Source organism: Vulpes vulpes, chromosome 7, assembly GCF_048418805.1.
Source record: "Vulpes vulpes isolate BD-2025 chromosome 7, VulVul3, whole genome shotgun sequence".
NCBI classification, from domain to species: Eukaryota; Metazoa; Chordata; class Mammalia; order Carnivora; family Canidae; genus Vulpes; species Vulpes vulpes.
Genome location: NC_132786.1, coordinates 94,310,189 through 94,334,690, shown reverse-complemented (window position 1 = coordinate 94,334,690; position 24,502 = coordinate 94,310,189). Strand labels below are relative to the sequence as shown.

The window sequence follows — 24,502 nt, the reverse complement described above, 5'->3', positions numbered from 1 at the left end:
AATCTATTAACTAAGCTTAATTAAGTTAAATCTACATACATAAAAAATAGTTTTTAGCCCAAATTAATAAAATGTAAAAGTTTAGTGTGTAACATATAGTGGAAATACATTTATGTGGGATACATCACTCTGATAAAGCTGGAAAAGTTTCTGTGAATACACTTAATAATTAATTAATTAAGAGAGAGGGAGCGAGTGCATGCTGGGATTGGGAGGTGGGGGTAGAGTGGAAGAGAAAGAGAGAGAGAATCCCAAGCAAGCTGCACACAGGACATGGAACCTGATGTGCGGCTCAATCTGACGACCCTGAGATCATGATCTGAGACAAAAGCAGGAGGTAGGCACTTAACCAACTGAGCCACCCAGGCAACCCTGTATACACTTCATTCTTAATACATACATCTAAACTTACAAGGTGCTTTCAGGTAATAATGGCAAATTTGGTTTTGGTTTTATTTTCTGAAATAATAACTCAAATTATTTAAGGTGTTTTGCTTTTTAAAATGAGAAAGTTTAGTATTTATCTCCAAGTAGCATGTAATAACTATTTTATTTAATTAAAACTTTAAATGCATATTTTATATTCATATGTATACATACATATTTGTGTATCATAGTTGATACTTTGGTGATATAGCAATAGTCACCTTAACTATCAATCCTTTTCCATATATTTGATGCTATGCTTCTTAGAATTCTATGTTTTTACATAAAGATTTTTAGTCTGCTATGAGTATTGAATCTTAAGGACTGCAATTCCTTTATTCTGGATTACTTCTAGTTGCCTGTCTGGATCCCCTCTCTACCCTTCTACATTGTACTGTCTGACTGGGCAATATCCTGTATAGTATCAGATTGTTCTTGTCCTTTTGCTTCTCATTGACTTTGCCAGCTGAAAGCCCCAGTTAGAGATGGGAAGGAGAAAAGTGGGTTAGGGTAATTATATTCCTGGCTACCTCAATGAAAAGAGTTGCGACTGGATGTCTTTTTCTTTCAAGGCCGTCTTCTACAGGTCACCCTATCCTTTTGGGTCTGGCAACTATCTTATCACATTATCCAGAAGGACTTAGGTGTTGTAAAAGCTTCCATTTACTTATTTCAGTATTCTGCATGACCATATCGGCTTCTCAAAGACTTTTTGAGAGTCATTTAACAGGAATAAACTTCTTTCCCTTTAGGATAATGCACTTCCTCAGATTAGAGTGTGTCATCGGTTTATAAGGGACACTGATGACACAGCTTCTCTCAGTGTAAAACTACCAACTTCCTAAAGGGTCTCTTGATAAATGAAAAGGAGAGTGGGAAGATGCTGACGTGGAGACAGGCCTCATCTCACATAGAACCCCAAGTCACACTTCCCTTTAGAACATGGACAGACAGAGAGAAAGGCACTGTTCTCTCCAACTTCACTGAATAATTGGGAAAAAGAAAAAACAAAGCAAAAGACAGTTATAAAATTTGAGAGCAATAGTTTAAACTGAAACTTAACTATAACTTTTGCCATCATCCAAGAGAAGGTAATTTAAAGAAATTTTTATATTTAAGAAATTCATGAAAAGTCTGCTCACAGTGAAGCTACTTCTTTGCAAAAGTCTCCTCATTGAAAGCTCTGCTTTTGAGCCTGCATCTACCATTCAGCAAATCTCATCTCCTACTCCAGGGACTGGTTCTAAATGACTAACACCTGTCATCTTTCTCTCAGTAATGTGTTTCTCTATGTCTGAATTTTTAATTCTAGAAAAATGCCCTGGTTGTCCCAGGAATATAATCAAAAGCTAACTAACAGAAGTCCACAATGGGTTGCATCTGAGGTTTTCATAGCAGGTTAAGTTGCAGATGTGCAACTTGATGCCTCAGAGTTCCTGTGGAATGATACACACACACACACCTCAAAAACCAATCCCAAGAGACAGTAAATGCCGTGTAATAGAGAAGAGTTCATGTGCTTCCATTGAACTCAAGTTCAGAAGAAACTACCATTTCTCATGTCCTTGAACTCCCAGCTCCTTAAATCATTGCAACTCAAGGATGACATGCATCTGTGTCTTTAGTAATTATCATTTGCTTCTGTAGGACACACATTGGTAGTTTCCCCTGATGTTTGTAATTGTTCTTGTTATTATGAAAGTGATAATTTTCTATTACTTTGTTTTAATTTGTTTACTTCTACTACTTTTATATGCTATTAATATATCTGGGTAGCTCCTTAAATGCTTGTTATGTGGATTTCATTTGATTCCTTTGGGTTTTCTTTTTTTTAATTTATTTTTATTTTTTATTTTAAATATTTTATTTATTTATTCATGAGAGACACACACACACACACAGAGAGAGAGAGAGAGAGAGAGAGGCAAAGACACAGGCAGAGGGAGAAGCAGGCTCCATGCAGGGAGCCTGATGTGGGACTAGATCCTGGGGTCTCCAGGATCATGCCCCGGGCTGAAAGCGTCGCTAAACCGCTAAGGCATCGGTGCTGCTCCTTGGGGTTTTCTATAGTTTATGATGTTATCTATAAATAATGATAGTTTTTGTCTTTCTTTGTAATACGTATACCTCTTTTTTATCTGCTGTATTTCTAAAGACCTCTAATGCCATGTTAAATAGATACTCAGTGGGAGTATCTGGGGTTGAATTAACTCCTTCCTATAAAAGCAAGTTCTACCTTTCTAAGATTTTGCTGTTTGTTTCACGTCCACTTTATGTAGTTGACATATAGAATTTGTGATGCCTGTTTTTATCTTCTTATATTCCTTTTGTTAAATTACTAACTCTAAACATGCTAAATACAAAAAATAATGCAATTGGAATTAAGAGAATAAATGAACTAAGTATTCAGACCAAATTAAGATAATGCTTTCCTGAAAGAAACTATAGGAATAGATGGTGTATTGATTTCTTTTGTCTCTTGTAACAAATTACCACAAACTTGGTCGCCTAAACAATAGAAGTGTATTCTCTCACAGTTCAAGGGTCTGGACATCCAAATTTCATATGCCTGGGCAGAAATCATGGTGTCAACAGTTTCATGGTCCTTGAGAAGCTATAGGGGAGAATCTGTTCTTTGCCACTTTTGACTTCTGGTGGCTGCCAGTATTGCTGGATGTCTGACTGCATCACTGTAATCTCTACCTATATGGTATATGGTCACATTGCATCCTCCTCTTCTGTCTGTCAAATTTCCCTGTGTCTTTCTCTTTTAAGGACACTTGTAAAGGCATTTAGGTCTTACTTAAGTAATTCAGAACAATCTCCTCATTTCAAGATCTTTAATCACATTCGTAAAGAGTTTACCATATAAGGTGATATTTCCAGGTTCCAAGGTTTAAGCTTAGGGACAGATATATTTAAGGGATTGCCTTCCATTCCACTACTATCTTCCTGCTGGCCCTCAAAGATTTATTCTGTCCCACGTGCAAAATACTTTCACTTCATTTCAGTATCTCCAAATGTCTCAATCTGTTGTATCATCAACTCAAATCAAAAGGTCTGTGTCAATATCATCAGTTCCAAATCCCAAATCTTATCATTTAAATCATTGAAATCTGTTATAGGTGAGACTCAGCAGGATTCATACTGGGCAAACTTCTCTCTTGTGGGCCTGTGAAACTAGAAAACAAGTTATCTGCTTTCAAAATACCATAGTAGAATAGTTAGACATTCTTTTTCCAAAAGAAAGAAAGTGTAAGGCAGAAAGGAATCACTCAAGCAATATTAATCTTTAACTTGATCACATTTGCAGAAACTTTACCAAGTTCCAATGATTAGAATCACTTAAGGTGATTCTAGCCAACCAAGTATGAAAATGTATCACAAAACTAGAATAATTAAAATAATTTTGTATAGCTCAGAGGTAACATATACAGAGATAGAGATGGAAATTTATTATAGAATTAGCTGTGTATTCAAAGAGGTAAAAGTAGATTATTATTAAACAAATTTTATATATATATATGCATATATATATAATATTTTAACCTGAAATGATTCAAATAATACAGTGGAAAATCTGAAGTTATAAGAGCAAAAACAAAAAGTATTCTACTTAATTATGTTGAAAAGAATTTAAGAACGAATCAAAGTTCAAATAAAAGATTTATATGTTCTGAAATATAAAAATTTAAAACTCTACAAGGTAAACAACAAAAAATAAAACAACAACAACAAAAAAAAGAAAATAGTTGCGGGATCCCTGGGTGGTGCAGCGGTTTGGCACCTGCCTTTGGCCCAGGGCGCGATCCTGGAGACCCGGGATTGAATCCCACGTCAGGCTCCCGGTGCATGGAGCCTGCTTCTCCCTCTGCCTGTGTCTCTGCCTCTCTCTCTCTCTCTCTCTCTCTCTGTGACTATCATAAATAAATAAAAATTTAAAAAAAAATAGTTGCAATTGCATGGCTTTCTCAACGCTAGCAAACAATACATGTATTCACCTGTTAATTCCACAGCTTCTTCCTGTATGGTCAGAAGGATTCTAAACTCCATAATCCTCAGCTTTCTTATTCATAAAATGTAGATAACAGTAGCTAGCTCATTAAACTTTTATGAAAATTAAATGAAATACTACATGTAAAGCTTAAAATAGTGCCTTAAGAGTAGTAAATATGTACTTATTACTATTTACCATCATTATGGTTATTAATATAAATATTTTTAGTGAGCACGAACAAAATGAAAAAAAGATTTGAATAGGTACTCCACACAAAAATAAATATAGACAAAAGCGTATGAAAAGATAATCAGTTTCAATCAACAATAAGGAAAATGTATTTAAACAGTTGTGGTATGATGAATTTTTTTAACTTTTTTCTTTTATTTATTGTTTAATCAATGAAAAAGATAATTGGTTTGACAGCTTAAAATTATTTAAGGGAGACGCTTAAATAGTGCTATTTAAGCACTCTAAGCATATAGTGTCTGAATATCTCTTGGAGAAATTTAATAGAAAAATAATTATTTAAAACCCTTGAGGCCATATGTGGGGTGATCATGGGATAGAAACCACAAGTGGGATTTCAGAGAGTGCTCATTGGCTGAGAATGTATAAGAGCTACAAGGATGAACAGATGTGGTAGTACTGGAAACATCCATTAAGTCTACACCAGAACTTTCAAATCTTATATTTTCATCAGAATTAACAGATCCCTCTAATGAAGCAGTTGGTGCTGGCTCAAATGGTTAAGGCTAATAAGCAAGGATGCCATTGCATATTTATTAGAATGATAAAAAGATAGCCAGGGGTTGTTGTGGATGTGGAGTAATTGGGGCTCTCGAAAATTACTGGTAGAAATGCAAAATGGTACAATTACTCTGAAAAACAATGTGGTAGGGTTTTTTTTAAGTTAAATATAAACTTTATTATACAACTGGGCAGTCTCAGTCCTACGTATTTACTCAAAAGATATAATCACACATGTTTATGAAAAGAACTATGCTCAAAAGTTTATAGCAGCTTTATTTATAAATAGTCAAATCCCGGCAAGTAAATGTGGTATATCTATTCAATTGAATACTGTTTAGCAATAAAATGTGACAAACCACTGATACTGGAACAAATGGCTGAATCTTGAAAGTATTCAAATCTGAAATTTATGTCTGAAGTCCAGACATAAAAGAGTACTTTTAAATCCATTGATAGGAAATTTTATAAAAGGGAATTTCAGTAATAGAAAGCAGGTCAGTGTCCTTTAAGAGGGATGGTGGGGATATGTGTAAATATAAAAGTACATAAATGCAGACGGCATTAGGGAACTTTCTGGGGTGATGGAAATATTCTATATAATGTTTGTGAAAGTGGCTATTGTATACCTTTGTTCAAACTCACTGAATGGCACAGTTAAAATAATGAATTTTGTAAGATGTAAATATTACATCAAAAAAATCAATTGGAAATATGTAATTTGATATAGGTTCAGGTATCTCAGCACTTATATTTTCTCAATTTAAAATGTTATGATAAACAGAAAGTCAAAAATTTTAAATTAATGACTTAAAATGCAAGATTTAGAATGACTTTATTTTTTAAAATTAAAATAATAAACCCCTACAGGAATAGAAAAATCATTCATCAGGAAAATACTAGTGACAGAGTATTAGAGACAGGTATGACTAAGAAGCTGATTCTCTGATATATGAATATTTGTATGTACTCTGTGTGTATATATATATTTATAAATTACTACTTTCTGCTGCATAGAAAATTAACGTGATATTTAAATTCATTTTGCTTTAATAAAGATGGATATATATTTTTTTAATTCTTAGATCTGATTTTAAGTTTTAAATTAACTTAAGATAAAAGTATTTTATAATTTCAGGAAATAATAAAACCAATTTGAGAGCCAGTAAATATATATTTCAAAATTATGCACTTCAACTATGTTTTAGCATCCCCTTTTACTTTCAATAAAATTCTAATGTGGATATAAAATATATGAACACTTCAGCTATACAAAATAATCTCAAAAAATCTTCACCAAAATACTATAATGGAGTATCAGTTACCTCTTTTGAAGATATAGAAGCTGTGACTTACAGTAAATAAGTAATTTTTCTCAAAGTTACAAGTCTTGGAAGTAAAAGTCTGTCTAAATTTAAAGGTTGTCCATTCTAAGGTATGGAAGAAATGTTGATTAATTTATGTTTCTTAAGAGTGCTATACATAGGGAAATTTATATGCATAATTATATCAACCTTCAGATTCATCCTGTGAGATCAGTGTTGTTGTTTTTTTAATGTATAATGAAACTTAGATTAAATAACTTGTTGAATAAAAAAAAAGAGTGCTGTATATAGAGACAGAAAGGGCAAAATTTGTGTTTAAAAAATGACACTATTTTAGCTTTTTAAAATTTGGCCTCCTGTTAGAGAGCCCTAAATGTCTCTGAAATATGGCTGCTGGATACGTTTACAGTGTCTGGTATTTCTCTTTTAAGCCTCTTGGGGTTATGCCAAAGGGACAGGGTCCCATGGGAATTCGGTCTGAATTCTCATCCAAATGAACACCTGCTGTCATTGTGTCTTATCAATCCTGTAGTTAGCAATGCCAACTCTTTTTGTGGTGAAACCCATTCAACACATGGAAAAGACATGCCAGTGTTCCTCACTAGTTTTTATTTATCCCCCTTTTTACTACATAATCCATTGCCCAAGTATCTTGGAGATAGAGCTAACATTCAATTTATCCTTGGCTATTTGGTGTTCTATATTTCTAGTAGTTTACTTGTTTATAGTCCAGTCTAATTAAATGATCTTCTTTAGATATCCTCTCTCTTTGCTTCCCCTATTCTCTTGTTTCTTCTCTCCTTCTGTCCTTTTATGTTGCTTTGGAATCATAAAGAAGAGATGTATTACTGCAAAAATATAAGCTTGTGAAGCAAATTATGCTACACAATCTATTGTTAAAAGTCTCAGTTCTCTACATTAGCAGGAGCAAATAATTCAAGCAGAAGTAAATTCAATGATAGTCTCCCTATGGGTAACCAATATTGATCATACATTCTTTGTACTTGAATCATATTCCTTTGTGTTTTGTTCAATTGGCCTACTGGATGTATGCATTTCATTATGAGGTATTACAAATTGATTTTGAACCAGATTAAGGAAAAAGTCAAAATAAATTATTTTTAAAAATTAATGATCAAGGCACATAATATATCATAAATAGCCCAGCTCACACTTTTATTTATAATTTCATACCACAATAAAGCAATATTCTAAGATAAAATATATTTATGACTTACTAGTGAAAATTTAAAAAAGAAGAAACTCTGTGAATGGATTTGAGAGTTGTTGAACCAATAAAAGTGAACCATCTTGATATTCCTATTTCTTAGCAAACCTGTAAGTTGACCATGTAGATATAGTAAAGATATCTTAGAATATCAAACTGTACAGGGTTTTGAGGGTAACTTTTTAATAAGCGTTTCTCTGTACACCTGTATCTTTGTATCCTTTTCTCTTGTGGATTAATTCAATTGCTTAATGATTTTTAGATGTTAAAATATGCAGAAAAAAATGCACTGCTATTACAGCTTTATCTTGTAGGGAAAAGCAACTAGGTCTGCCATCTGCAGTGGGCATTGGTCCCTCTCTTGTTGTGCTTCATGCTTTGTTATGCATGAGTAAGCACATTAGCCTTTTCATTTCATTCATTAGACTTTTAATCCTTGATTAGTGTTTTCTTGATTCTCTCAAATACACAACTTCTTTATTTCTTTTGTGTTTAGTTTTTCTTTTCTTTTTTTCTTCTGCACTATGAAACAAAATTAACAGTTAATTGCAACAATAGCCCTGTTTCTATTGAGATGACTGGTAAATATATTAGTTTCTCATTGGAGTGATTAATTATGTGTCAATGAAGAATGGGAAAATATCTTCTTGCTCGGAATATAACAGGGGCAACTGTTTAAAGTCAGCAAGAACAGTCTGTGTTTGAAAAGCTTGAATCACAATATTCTACCAATCTCACATGCTGAGTGTGATTCTGTCTCATAGAAACTCTGAGTGGGTTTCTTAAAAGAAAGAAATCCATTAGGCTTCAGAACTGGTACATTTGGAGTCTCAGAGCCTAGTTGTACTTGTCACCAATTCTCCAAAAATAATTTTTTTCTCTTTGTTGCTTTCTTTTCTCCATAAACAAGATATGTCTGAAAGTAGCTTATGGAGTGAATAGTTGATAATTAACACATTCAAGACACTCTTAACAAACTTTGAGGTCCTGTATAATACTTACCTTTATTATATATGCACCCTCACACTATCTTACTCATAATTAATTTCAAAGGACTAGAAACTACTCCACCTGATTATTGCTCTACTTAGGCCATCCTTCCAGCTACGTGTAACAATATTTTCAACTACTTTTTTTAACATTTATGTTCATATATACTACCTTAAACATACTTTGGCCATGAGATCAAAACCATTTAATAAAGGAGATATATACGTTAAATAGAAGTCAGTTCCTAGAAGCCAATATGACAAGTAACCAGTGGTGAAATAATGACATGGATCACACTTGCGCTGAATTTATGTTAGATTACTCAGTTTTTTCTTAATTTTAGAATATCTTCTTGGGAACAATATTGTTAAGAAAGAATTAATTTAAAATATTACTTATTAATTTTTATTTCTTAATCTTTATTTCAGTAAGATAGTAGGACCAAAAACTGTCTCATTTTTTCTTTTTTATTTCTGTCCTTAGGATGCTTCCATTGCACACAGATTCCACATCATGAGAGAAAAACACCCAGAAAAATTCAACAGTAGGTAAGGTACCCAATGATGAAGTTATAAGTTGTGGTTGCTGTTGATGGATTATGTCATGAGAAGGATCACTATGTGGTATAAAACATTTTACATATAATGGCTGAATAAAATTGGGTGTGTGTTTAAGTATTGAGACAAAAGTGTAAATGCATTTAATTTTTCCTCTTTGTTTTTAAAAAAGACTATTATGAGGAGTACAGTGGTTATTTCTTATCCATTCTTATGTGTTGAAAAGAAGAATTTCAAGTATAAGGTGAAAATAATATTATCTATCTATCTATATCTATATTTATATCTATCTATCTATAGATAGATGATAGATAGATAGATAGATAGATAGATAGATAGATAGATAGATAGATAATAGATATGGGAAGGTCTTTACATGGCTAAGGATATGAGGGGTGATCATCCTAAGTCCCAAAGAAAAATATGGAACTGTGATTTGATAATGCTGAGTAACTGCGTATTACAGAGATATCAAGTAACGTCTCTCTCTCTTTTTTTTTTTTACTGTCTATCCAGTATTGGCCTCAGCTAAATGGAAAATAAACTGGGGAATTATCAATGCTAGCATAAACTAATTTTAAAGATTTTTTCTTCAAGGGGAAGGTCTTGCTGATCAGAATTAGTTTTGCTACTGTAGTAATACACATTTTTCCCTTCCAAATGTAGATGTTGACTTTTTTGGACATTCAGGGACATAGGGAAAGCTTTGATTTTGTATCTTACCCATTTCTAGACAGAAATAAGACTATCTTCACTACACTCCCTAGAAAAAATGGGACTGAAGAAATGAATCATTTTTGCTTCAATTATACCAATTTCTACTGTGTTCATTTCAGAAAGTTTCAAAATAATAAACAGCATTGCTATGAAGATATTTAAATGATTTATATATTAATGCTCAAAGCCCCAGGCTCTGTGCTCCTTGTATTTGGTTAGTTTAACAACTCTAGAAATCATAAATCATGATACTTTGTTTTGTCTTTTTCTCATAGTTCAGCCAGGCACAATTTTTGTTTTACAGAAAATGTAATAAGTGTATATACGAGTATGTTCTTGTGCACATACTATCTTTAGAGAGATTCACAAAAATCTCCTAACTTTTGTTCCTCCTGCAAAAAGGACCTCAGTGGTTGGGGTGGAGTCTAAATTTTTACTGTATACTTTTTTATGTGAATTTTGTGCCATGTGTATTATAAAATTTAGTCGAAATCTCATTAAAATTTTGCATCTATTAATTTTCTATAAATGTAGAATATTTTCATTTTATAAGATTTAATTTTATTTCATGAAATATATGAATATAAATTGGTATAACAATGTAATTATATACACTTTATAGTAAATTTCAACACAAGATAATATATATACCTTGAATGTCCTGTCAATGAATATATTTATTAATGTACACAAAACCATATTAAAATATCTAGCCTGTGGGCAGCCTGGGTGGCTCAGCGGTTTAGCACCACCTTCAGCCCAGGACCTGCCTGATCATGAAGACCCGGGATCAAGTCTCACATAAGGCTCCCTGCACAGAGCCTGCTTCTCCCTCTGCCTCTCTCTCTCTCTCTCATGAATAAATAAATAAATATTTTAAAAAATATATCTAGCCTGTGCTTACTCAAATGCCATTCCATGAAGCATTTGTATGTTGATATTTATATATTAAAACAGATTTCAAGAAAAAAATAAATTCAGTTTGAGAATGGGACATGCATTGCCACCATTCAGGAGCTTCACAATTTAGAGTCCACTGAAGGCTTTAAGAAATACATGGGGAAAATTGATGATGTTTAAAGCATTTTTGTCCCAAACTTAACAAAGACAGAGAAAGAGAAAGAGAGAGAGAGAGAGAGAAACGTAAGAGACCAGGGGTGGAGGGAAGAAAGGATAATCAAAAGTAGAGAGAAAGTGTATCAATACATTTATGTGATAATCAAACTGACATACTATATAAAAGAATGCCAAAATTTATGATCCTCTTTCAAGTGTCAAAGGTTAATGCAATCTGTTCTCCAGAATAATTTTAATTCTTCTTAATAAGACTTCTATTATTCACATATACCTACTTTTTTTTTATTATTGATTGGAGTACTAATTTATGGCATTCCTCACTGCCCAATATGTGGTTAAATATATACACCAGTGTGTTTGTATACACCAATGTATTTGTAAAATGTAAATCCTCTTGAAGCTTATTTATAAATCTGAGAGATAAATAAGTCTTTCATAGTCTAAAGGAATATTTCATTTGGTACAATAATAACTTAGAAAATGCCTTCTAGATTGACACAGGTCAGATTTCTGTTGTGAGTTCAAAGAATGTCAGGTATATAGTAGATGCTCAGTGTATCATCTATTTTTAGGCTAACAGCTCTAAAATTGCATGTCTTACCAAGTCATTTGGCATACACAGTTCAATTTATACTTTTGTAAACTGTCTTCACTCAGAATTACAAGCATTTACATAATTCTCTAAACTATAATGCAACATATTCAGAATATGAACATTTTCTAATAAATTTTTAGGCCACATATTGTGCACAAGCAATTTCATACTTACAAGGACAGCTTTTCAGTTTTCAACTTTGAGACACGTTCAGCCAATGCACTGTTTCATATTTTGAGGAATTGGCAAATGGATTTTTTTTAAATACTCCTAATAATGGTGTTTCAGATCAGATCTCTTGTCACAATAAATCATATGCCATTAATATTATCCTCTAGCATGCTCACCTTGAAATTCATTTATATTTTAAAGAACCTGATGTTTCTAACATTATCTTAAGGAAATTAATTACCAAAATATATAGTTCTCTCTATGCTTCTTCTGACAGAAATTGAAAGAACTGGGAAAGATAATGATTTTTCCGGTGCTTAAGAAAGTGCTAGTTGAGAGGTTTATATCATATTCCTTTCCAAATTTTTATGTAAATCTAAGTTAACTCTTAAAAGGAAATATGCTGTTTAACTTTCTAAACTTTAAGATATTCTTCAAACTGAAATCTTTTTTTATTATTTTAGATTGAAATAATCCTTATGATAGTATTATTTAAAACCATTTATTATAAAATATCAGTATTGACATTAACTTGACTAGTATTATTAACAATCACATTTATGCTCTTATGATTCACATACATTACTGGTTTTCCTGGTTTATTGAAAATAGAGCATTGTATCATTTCTCATCCTTTTGGCTAAGATTAAATGTAGAATACAGCGTTGTAAGTTCTTACTTTAAAAAAAAATGTAATAAGGGGATCCCTGGGTGGCTCAGAGGTTTAGCGCCCGCCTTCGGCCCAGGGTGTGATCCTGGAGGCCCAGGATCGAGTCCCAGGTCTGGCTCCCTGCATGGAGCCTGCTTCTCCCTCTGCCTATGTCTCTGCCTCTCTTTCTCTCTCTCTCTGTCTCTCATGAATAAATAAAATATTTTTTTTAAAATGTAATAATTGTATATTGACACTAAAATATGTACCCATTAAAATGATAATTATGAAGGCTTGTAATAATTTTGAAAAAAAAAAGCTGTTTAATTCCATGAGTAAAATCTTGCAACATTGACAAGAACTTACAAGTAATATGCAAAATGGAATTATAGGAAAATTATTGGTGATCTTACAAAGTTTTATTAATATTGTAGTTATAGCTTATTTTCAAAGAACTAATTCAGGCTTTTAATAACACTTGATATGATTTGCTAGCAAATACTGATGGCCAGCAATACTCCACAGCGTTACTATTTCACAAAGTCCACAAGTAAGTTCTTACTTAAAAGTATCTGGTCTCAAAAAAAAAAAAAAGTAAATAAATACTAAATAAATAAATAAATAAATAAATAAAAATTTAAAAAAAAGTATCTGGTCTCAAATACCCTGAATGAGACAAAGATCATTTTCTTAGCCTTTTTGGAGGAATATACTTCATTCCTGTTCTACTTTCTGCTTTTTATAAGGAATTCTACAACTAGAAAACTGAAATTTGTGTGTGAATTAAAACAGTATAATTTATAATCTGCATAGTGGTATCAGATATGTCAACGGGTCTTACCCTGAACATTTGGGAAGGGAAGAAACAAAACTGACTAATTGGTATTCCAGACTTAACTTCATCACTATATTAGTAAACCCTAGTATATAAAAGAAACTAGACTCTCCAAATTACCCCCAAAATTTAAGAGCAGTCATGAATTTAGAAAAATTGCCTGTGCCTTTAAAATCACTTTCTGTAGAGTGATTCTCTGTCTTTTTTTTTTTTTCTCCGCTGACAGTAGGCTTGATGGGATCATGGGACGAGACTCTGGGACTTTAGTATCTATACAGAGCCTAGGACATAATGAGCACTTTGTAGATATTTGCTAAATTTATTTACTAAATTATTTATTATTGAGTGGTATATTTATCTTTATTTTATTTTTTAACAATTTTTATTTTTTAAATGTTTTTATTTGAGTTCAATTTGCCAACATTTAGCATAACACCCAGTGCTCATCCCGCCAAGTGCCCCCCTCAGTGCCCATCACCCAGTCACCCCAACCCCCACCAACCTCCCCTTCCACCCCTTGTTCATTTCCCAGAGTTAGGAATCTCTCATGTTTTGTCACCCTCACTGATATTTTTCACTCTTTATCTTGAAATACCTAACTTCTTTTATAGTTTATTCTTTCCATTGGGCCAAAAAATGTAATAGAAAAAATAAAGTTGAAATATGTTTAAAATGAGTCCGCATTCTAAATAACTATTCTTTTAGGTACTAATAATGCATTTTTGTTTTTTCAGTGCAATATTCATGTACTTAATTTCCAAAGACCCCAACAATATTAATTAATAAGTAAAAATTCTACAGTATAAACCTCTGAGCACTGTGTCTTACTAATGAATAATACAAGCTTTGTAGATTTGTTCAGCATTTGTTATCATCAATTTTGTATGTCAGCAAGACGTGATTATTAGCCAATTATTAATATTTTCCTGATGATGGTGAACTGAAGATTGAGTATAAAAAAACCACTTCCTCTCTTTCTCTCTGTCTCTGTAGTAATTTTGTAAGTTGCATATCATCTGATATTCAGCTAAAAGCAGTAAAACAAATTTTGCATAAATGATAAGAAAAGGTATTTTCCTGAGGCAAATATTGTTATTGGTCAAAATAACTCATAAAATATTCTTATTCTTGCAATGCCAATTTTATACCTATTATTTATTTTAAACTGTGTATATGTATATCTTTTCTTAACTTGAAAATTATATTTTTCCATATATTTCATACTTCATTATATGGGAGATACTATAATTTGCAAGTTAATCAAGAAATCAAACCTCTGAATCTTTTTTTTTTAAACTTCTAACTTGGTATTGTAGAGACAAATCAGACAGACAAGAATAATGAAATAAAATTATTGATTATTATCTAGACAGAGAAGATCTAGCTAAAGTTCTAAAATAAAATGTGGAGTTAAGAATAAAATAATATTTCAGTAGTGATGGAAAAATGTTATATCATAACCAGCTATTTCTATTTATTATTTAAAGACCATTGAGAAGTTGTTTTTCTGAATTCAGTAAAGTTAGTTTTTCAAATCTTTAAGAGCAGTGCTCAAATTCTGTCTTATATCCTAATGATATATTCATATATATAGTTTTCTTCATATATTGTGAATATTTTAATGTGTGTTTAATAAAAGCCAATTAAAATGATCTTTCAATGAATTTCATGATATAGTGTCTTACAAATGTATCTTACAGATATTTTGAGTCAATCACAATATGACAAATAAAACAAAGAAGATAGTCCTTCTCTTTTCTCTTTGGAGGTTTTTAATATATGTGTGTGTGTGTGTGTGTGTGTGTGTATTTAGTATATATATTTAGTATATATACATATATATGTATATAATTTCATTTGTAGGAATTAATCTTCTTACAGTTTGAAATTATAGAAATTAGTTTTTTTACATCATAAGAACTTATTGGTATTTTTAAATCTGTAGAATAATTGATTTTTAAATTATTGACATATTCACACTCCATCAAAAACAATGTAAGTAAAGACAGAATACAGTCTGCATTGTCTTTTAGGCTTTTGACCTCACGTTCGTAGCCATCAGTCAACACAGCTTCATCGGTGTATAGCCAAACATTTTATCACATTAACATTTAAGAATGCACATAATTATGTTTTAAGGTAAACTTCCACTTTATGTAAGTGGTACCATCTTTTATAAGTTTAGGAAATAGTACTGCTGATATTAAAAGTTAAACATTTTCATTTTTAGTATGTTAAATAAAATCTATATTCATTAGAAAGGTTAGTGTTATGCAGGGATTTTTGGACAAAATTATATGTTCATGAGAATTCCATATCCTAAATCATCTTTTATATTTTCATTTTCTGTATTCCTAACCAGTTTTGGTCTTCTATAAAAGTAGAAACATACTCACCTTTCATTCTGACTTCAAAGGACTACTCAATTATACCTTTTAAATAACATTTCTTGAAATTTTTTGTCAGCAGTATTACTAAATCAGTATTTCCAGATGACTAAACTATGATCTATGTATAAGCCATTTAGTGCATAGGTAAATAGGTAGATTGGTAATATAGAGACTTACGTATATGTATACATATATATTTGTGATGCATAGATTTATATATGTGTACATATATATTTTCTAAGTTTCACTTTACTGTATTATGTAAACTTTTCATAATTATATGTATTCTTGCTATACATGTATTTATAATATAAGGCTTTTAAAATAATTTACTAGTAGATGTGTCATTCTATTCATATATTTTCATTTGTATGTTGAAACACATTTAAATATTTCATCTGAAGAGGTAGAAATATGAATGGTTAAATAAGTAAGGGTTGTGTGCACACTGATGCAGGGGATTCAATTTACCTGAATCTTCCTGCATTATTTCCTGATCTCATTAAACCAGAATACTCACTTATGTGTCCAGGCTGTTCAAAATCATGTGTGTAAGATAGTTCTTTGGAATGGAGTGAGAACTTAAAGGTAAATAAATAAGGAAGAGATCCAACGATTTTCTTCCTTCCTTTTTTGCCACTTACTCTTTAAAGTTCTTATTTCTGCTCCCTCTCTCTCTCTCATTTATTTATTTTTGTCACTGCAGTGGGATAACAAAAATATCAATGAATGTCCTGACGTCTGGATAAAATAGTGCTCATCTGCTTTGATTTGGTTTATTATTTATTCTGCAGACACTTAAAGGAGCTGTTTTTATATGATGGCATCCAGCTAGTACTAAATCTTTCAGGCAAAGAAGGAAAATGAATTTGGGGTTACATAGACAACCTAGATAGTGATAGGTTCTGCAGAAAAATATATACAAGAAGAAAAAGCTACATTGTATTAATAGAAAAGGGAGGATATTTCCTAGGGCTCCCAAGTTAAGGTGACCATTGAGCTCTAAAGGATATATATTGAAGTAGGGGTTGCTTAAATGTTCTCTGATTTAGCTGAAGAAGAAATATTTATTTCTAGTTTCTGTGAGATACTTGCTTTATTGGTATCATTTTCATGCAAATATTCTAAAAACTTTCTTGTTTGATTTTTCCCTTTTTTCCCTAGGATTTGTGTTTTTGCTTTACATGAATTTGCATGTGTTCTATGCAAAAGTTTCATACACACACACATACACACACACAAACACACAGTCACTTCCTAGGAGAGCAAATTAAGAAAAGAGATTTGTAAAGTAACAGTAGTTAATTCAAAGATGTCTACAAAATCACAATTGATTAACCCAAGATACAGTATATTTTCTTATAGGAAAGAGCACTAAGTAGTAAGAAAGGAGTTTAGGGAAAACATTTCTACCCATTATTACAGATTCAGTGCTTACATGGAAACTTTTGGGAAATATTTGTGAAATTAAAACACTTAAGTAAATTATTTCTTGTCTGTAACAAGATGACAGTATATATACACACACATATATATATTTGTGCATGAATTTTATTTTTTAGATTTCAATATTTACTTTTTATTTACATTTTTAGATATATATGTGTATAAGTATACATATATAAATATATGTATACATAAATTTCAATTAGTGCATAGAAAATAAATGATCAATTTTTAGTCAAAAACCAAAGATAAGCTTAGCCAGCAGTTAAAGCTGCTATTTCTGGGAACCTTATCCCAGTTTACGAAGTGCTTTTGTGTTAAAAACACTGAAGTTCCCATTTCCTTTGTGTTCATGCCTACTCTCTTTTTCAGATTAGTCTGTTGAACTTTAACAAGAACCATTAGTTCTCTGGGGACTGAGGGGATCCATTACACTAATTAGACAACAGCCAGCTGACTTTGGGAATGAGTCTTGACATTGACTAATGTCAATGACAGAAATTTTTCCTTTTATATTCATAGATATTTAGAATTGAGTATCACTTAATTGTTATATTATTTGGTATAAATACAGATAGTGCCATATAAGTTAGTTAACTTCATAGGAAGTTTAAATTTCTAATTTTTAATATCCATATGCTCTAAAATTTACTATATCAATAACATAATAAAAGTGTTTTTTGGTTGTTATAGAATAAAATCTGTTGATTCTTGGTAGACGATATCCCTGCGAACAATTTTGAGAACCCTTGTTATATCACCTTTTTATAGGACATATTAAGTATAAAGTAAGCCTATCTTGAACTCTTTCCAAAGAGGTTAATCACCTCATTATAAGGTAATTTTACCTAAAATAATCCTCTGGCATGGCTAATTGAAGCTAATTTGGTGCTCTGCATTGCCTCTTGCTCTACCTGAGCATTAGTTACTAATGCCTTTCCTTTGGAATAGATACTCTTATGTAGATATGATCAGCATTATTTTCTGAGCATGATTAATCTTAATATATTAACCTAAAATGGCTGATACACTGAAAAAAAAAGAGTTCACTGATATAAATTTTCTTTGAAAAGAAAAATACTATTCTCACTTAAGCAACATTTTGAAGTTTGCATATCCTGTTTTATGTGTCTATATGACTGGTGCTTTCACAAAGTAGAGAATGTTACTGAAACAACCCTTCTGTACACACACACACACACACACACACACCAAGATATGAAGAAATTTCCTTAATGGTAAAATTTTTAAAGAGAATGAGAAAATAGAAGTATAACATCTTGACTTATTAAGCCTTTTAATTCTAATTTCTCTGAATTTTCTCTCTTCTCATCTCTGCTTCTAGCAAGAAAAATACCAGAAACTCTATATAGTTTTATTGTATTTTTTTAAGACTTTATTTGACAAGCACTTGTAAGGGGCCAGAAATATGCTAAGAATTGTTAAGGTATCCCTGTTACTATTGTTTCATAACAAGCCATTTGCCACCATTTAAGTAGGGTTCAGCTTCCTTTACCCGTTAACATTGTTCCCATGTTGTCCACATCCTCAGTAATGGCTTCCTAAGGCTTGTTGTTGTCCACCTGTCCCTTCTAGATTCTGTTCATCCTTGAGCTCCAAATGTTTTCTGTTTTTGTTGTGGCAATATTCTACTTCCACATATCAAATTCTCTTCTGTTTGCTCTGGCTACATAACAAACTATCCGAAAGCTTGGCAGTATAAAGTAGCCATTTTATTATATGCATAGTTTCCGTGGGTCAGCAATTCAAACAGTTCGAAGCAGAATTGGTTTGTGTCTTTCATGTCCAGGCCCTCAGCTGGGGAGACAGGATTGGAAGTGATTGGATTATCTGGGAGATGGAACTGGCTGGAGGCATGGTTACTCTCATGTCTGGTGGCTGAGACAGGTTGTTGATTGAGACCATACCTGGAGCATTGTGCTAGTCAGTGTCCTCCCCTTTCTCTGTCTTTTGTTCCAATCAGGCCCTTAAAAGTTTAGATGACACCTACCCACACCAAGGAGGTTCATCTACTTTACTGAATCCACCAACTTAAGGCTAATATCTTTCAGAAACTTTCTCACAGAGAAAGAGAGAGAGAGAGAGAGAGAGAGAGAGAGAGAGAATGTTTAGTCTGAGCACCTTGTAGTCAGTCAAGTTGTCACATAATATTAACTATCACAGCACCTACAGATGACTTCTTTATGTCACCTGGGCTTTCTCACAGTGTGATAGCCTAGGAGAGCCATTAAGTGTAAATGACAGCTCAGGCCTCCACAAATCAGTGTCTCAAGAAAACAGGAGGTCGTTATGTGTGCTTTTCTTCACTTTCTTTGAAAGTCTTAGTTTCACATTCACTGTTTCTTTCTTTCTTTCTTTCTTTCTTTCTTTCTTTCTTTCTTTCTTTCTTTCTTTCTTTCTTTCTTTCTTTCTTTTTCTAGATTTTATTTATTTATTCATGAGAGACACCAGGAGAAAAAAAGAGAGAGAGAGGCAGAGACACAGGTAGAGGGAGAAGCAAGCTCCATCTCCATGCAGGGATCCCTGGGATCACGCCCTGAGCCAAAGGTGGTGCTAAACCACTGAGCCACCTGGGCTACCCACACTGTACTTTTATTTATAGATTTTCATGATCACCAAACTTAGACTATTCAGCATTGAATATTAATCCTGCCTATATTTTCTTATCACATTCCTCTCTCCATCCTCACAACACCCATTTCCAACATTCCCCATTCTGTTCAAGATTCTTTATTTACTCTTAGAGATGACTCTTCTACTTCAATAAGAAAAAATTAAAAACATCCAATAGAAAATGGTTAACTTAACTCTTAATACCAAAGCAACAATATGTCTGTATCCACTTTCATTCTTCCCTCATCCTTCTAACAGGGCAGATAAGGTAGCCATCTGTTAGTCTAGGGCCACTTTACCTTGTGACCCATATCTGTTCTGTATCACCACCCCGCTCTGCTTCCTGATCTTCAAGCAGACTTTTACCCTCTTTCCTAGATCTTTCCTACTCTACTATTATAGGTTCATTTAGTTGTTTTATCAACTTCCAAACAAGCCCTATGTAGCTTTTCTCTTCATTGTTTAAAAAAAAAAAAAAAAAAGTCTCCTGATCTTGCTTTTCGGTATTTCACCTCTTGTACCCTGTCCTCTTCACAAACTCGGAATAAATTTTCAGTACTGTCCCATTGCTCATTCATTCCCTTCTGAAAACCATTTCAATCAGATTCTCTTTACATGTAAGTTAAACTGTTCACATTAAGGTCAGAAAATATCTTTAAGTCACTAAACTATATATATATATATATATATATATATATATATATATATATATATATATATATATGACTTTTTTGGCCTCTACAGAAATTGTATTTGAATTTGTCATTCATGTATTGTTATAAAATACATCATTTTAACTGTTCCTACTCAATTTGAGTTTATTTATGACTTGTTCTGTCTAGTGAATCTATACTTGTTAGTGGTCCTTGGAATTTTGAGATACACTTTCCTCACTTTACCCTCTTTTCTCACATCTCTTTAATCTTCATCAAGAGTGATCTTTTTAAAATGCTAACCTACTTTCTTTTATTAAATCCATTAATTTCTCAAACCCTTCCTAGGCCCTCCACAATCTGGTTCCTGGACTGAACTTTTTGACCTTTTCTCTGTCTTATATCTGCCCCTCCCAGCCTTTTAAATTGTTGCTTTTTGGGGATCCCTGGGTGGCGCAGCGGTTTGGCACCTGCCTTTGGCCCAGGGCGCGATCCTGGAGACCCGGGATCGAATCCCACGTCGGGCTCCCGGTGCATGGAGCCTGCTTCTCCCTCTGCCTGTGTCTCTGCCTCTCTCTCTCTCTCTCTCTCTCTCTGTGTGACTATCATAAATAAATAAAAATTTAAAAAATTAAAAATAAATAAATAAATTGTTGCTATTCATTAGACTGATGATACTTGCTTAGATGCTATTTCCTAAGGATAGTGTTCCCTTGTTCCACCAGATTACATCAGGCTCCCAAACCACCCTGTACTTCTTCCTTTTTTTTTTTTTTTTTGTAGAATTTGTAGAAGATTAATAATTGGAAATTACATGGTATGTTGTCTTAGATTCACTCCTTCATGTACTTTGATTTAATTATACAGTGCATCCTTTTCCCAAACTATGCTTTCATGTATTTACCACTTCATGATTGGGTTAGGGAGAAAGAGATCACAGTCCTCAGGTATTCAATTTCAAGAGACTTAAAATTCATGTCAGGGACAAAAGTTTGAGAATAGTTTTGGAAATTTGGAAATATCATAATTCTGTCTTATAAATATAAAAAGTAGAGGCCTGAAGGACTCAAAGTATGAGACTTGTGTTAAAATTATGATTCTAATATCAAAAATCCTTTAGGCTATCTGAAACAATAGACAAGCTTTATTTAAAAATGTGTGTATTTTTTATGGCACCTCCAAGGAATTTGGCAATAAAGGTTAAGTAGTACCTAGTTAGGAAATTACTTTGAAACTGGTGGTACACAGGAAAGAATGATAGTGGAAGTAGGCCATGCAAATATTACAAATAAAGGAGGATTTTCCTGATTGCTATTTCTGATATTGTTTCTAATTGTTAGAGTATTTCTTTTTTTTTAAGATTTTATTTATTTATTCATGAGAGACAGAGAGAGAGAAAGAGAGAGAGAGAAACAGAGAGAAGAGAGAGAGGAAAAGACACAGGCAGAGGGAGAGGCAGGCTCCATGCAGGGAGCCCGACGTGGGACTCGATCCCAGGTCTCCAGGATCAGGCCCTGGGCTGAAGACGGCGCTAAACCGCTGAGCCACCCAGACTTCCCGAGTATTTCATTTTTATTTTTAAAAATCTAATTATGGTTTTGTCAGACTTTCAGATTTTCAAAATTCTCAATGTCATATAGGCTTCATTACAATATGAAGGCTAACAAGTTTATAGAATTCTTTATGCAAAATAAAGTTTGTTTATGTTGGTGTAGACACACATATATGGCTTTTATTAAAGTTAAAGTAATGGATTCAGATGTTTATTTTGTTTTAGAGGTTTCTTTGCAATTTGATGTTTAGTAAACTATATTTTCTTTTTATTGTAGAAAATATATATAACGCAATGTTTCACTTTAATTATTTTTATGCATAGGTTTCCATGCCATTAGGTACATTCACAGTGTTGTGCAACCTTTACCACTCCTTGCCCTGCTCCCAGCCCCTAGCAACCACTATTCTACTTTATATATCTATAAATTTGACTACACTAGATACCTCCTGTAAATGGAACCATAAATATTTGTCCTTTTTTTTTTTTTTTTTGGCTTCTTTCATTTCACATACAATCTTCAAGTTTAGTCCATTTTGTAGCATGTGTCACAATTTCTCCCTGCCTTCCTAAGGCTGAATAATGTTCTGTTGTATGTACATACTTAATGTTCTCCATTCATCTGCTGATGGACATTTGAATTGTTTCCATCTTTTGGCTATTGTGAATAAAACCACTGTGAATAGTGGTGTACAAATATCTGTTCAAGTCATATGCTAATTTTTTAAAATTATTTATTTATCCATGAGAGAGAGAGAGGCAGAGACACAGGCAGAGGGAGAAGCAGGCTCCATGCAGGTAGCGTGATGTGGGACTCAAACCCGAGTCTCCAGGATCACACCCTGGGCTGAAGGCGGCGCTAAACCACGGAGCCACCCAGGCTGTCCTCCTAAGCTAATTTTTAAAGGCATTTTAAACTCTTTGAAAATCAAGTTTAAAAAGAGTTACAATCTACATTAGAATAATTTTATTCCAGAAAGGACATTAGATAGGGTCTAGGATGTGTGGGTGTTTCAATAATCAAATAATTCTGTGTTTTATGGATTTTATTTCTTCCTTCCTTCTTTCCTTCCTTTCTTTATTCATTTCAACCTCCTTTCTCTCTCTCTCTCTCTCTCTCTCTCTCTCTCTCTGTCTCCCCCTCTCTCTCCCATCTTTGGAGTATAACAGAAAGAGAAGTATTTGTTCAACACTGATATTTCTTTGTAGTCTATATGGGCCTCTTACCTTATTTTAGTATTTCTTAAACTTGCTATGTAATGTGTCTTTTAAAACTAGGCCACTGCTCTTCCCTGAATATTTTTATAAATGCTGAGAGAAAACTGGGTTTAAGTATTCAAGATATAAGTAATCACAAGGAGATGTACCCCATACCCAAAATGTAAATGTTTTATGTACATACATAAAAAATATATAATTTTCTTATATAAATATTGACTCATAAGAAATTAATTACTTCTCATTTTATGGCTTAATGTTCAAATATTCTAAGAATACTCATTTACACATCATTTATTCAGTAAAGAATTAAAGATTTACATATTTATATTCTTTTCATTTTGAAAACAAAATGATTACTGCTAAATTTTGGAAAACAAAAACAAAGCCCACAACTTTAACACATGCATCCATAATGCCATTTTATATTATTTTCCATTACCTTTAATGTGTAACTTGAGAAATATTTATTATCATATGAAAGTGGAAAATAAGTCAGGTTAATAATTAAATATTCTCCCTGCCCTTGAAAAGTCTGTAGGCCAGTGGGGAAGACAAACCAAACATGTAATCACAAACTGTGGTAAAGACTGTCACTGAGGTTAAGTGCAAAATTGAGTGCGATGTGCTGCCGGGGGAAGTGTCTATTTCTGTCTGAAGTATGAAGGAGAAAAGACATCCCTCCAAAAAGTGTTTTTGTACCTCTATCTACTACTTATAGCATTGTCACCAAGTTCTTCCACCACAGTCACACATGTCACTTCTGCACACATAATGCCTCACACTGTGAGCACCCACCCTACATGCAGGAGGAGTTCAGGAAAGTGTCATCTCTTTTGGGGGGGGGGGGTTATGGGCCCACCTAAAGCCTGAGAATATTAGTATTCACAGAAAGAAAGGAAAATAAACAATAGGGGGCAATCAGCAATGTCTACCAAAACTTTCATATATTATAAAAATGAGTTGGGCTTTTCCTAGACTTCAGGTTTCTTAATTCATTTTCTCAGCTTTAATCAAGTCACATCTAAATTTCTAAGGTTCTCATCTTCGACTGAGATGAGATTGAATGGATCTGTTTAATAATGTAATAAAATTACTTATAGGTACAATGAGAAAACCATATGTAATAAATCCTGTTTGGAGCATAAACAGCCCCGCATTTATTTTTTTTTTATTTTTCTTTATTTTTTTTATTGGAGTTCAATTTACCAACATATAGCATAACACCCAGTGCTCATCCCGCCAAGTGCCCCCCCTCAGTGCCCATCACCCAGTCACCCCATGCCCCTGCC

General features: G+C 32.8%; 1 protein-coding gene across 15 annotated transcripts in view; it reads left to right on the top strand.

The window, feature by feature from the left end:
* DGKB (diacylglycerol kinase beta) overlaps nt 1–24,502 on the top strand; it is a 694,527-nt gene that overhangs the window by 375,387 nt on the left and 294,638 nt on the right. For all 15 annotated transcript variants that reach the window (XM_072764436.1, XM_072764448.1, XM_072764442.1 and 12 more), the window contains one exon: nt 9,200–9,264. In XM_072764436.1, coding sequence (XP_072620537.1) covers nt 9,200–9,264 — 65 coding nt within the window. The remainder of the gene's footprint in view (nt 1–9,199; nt 9,265–24,502) is intronic.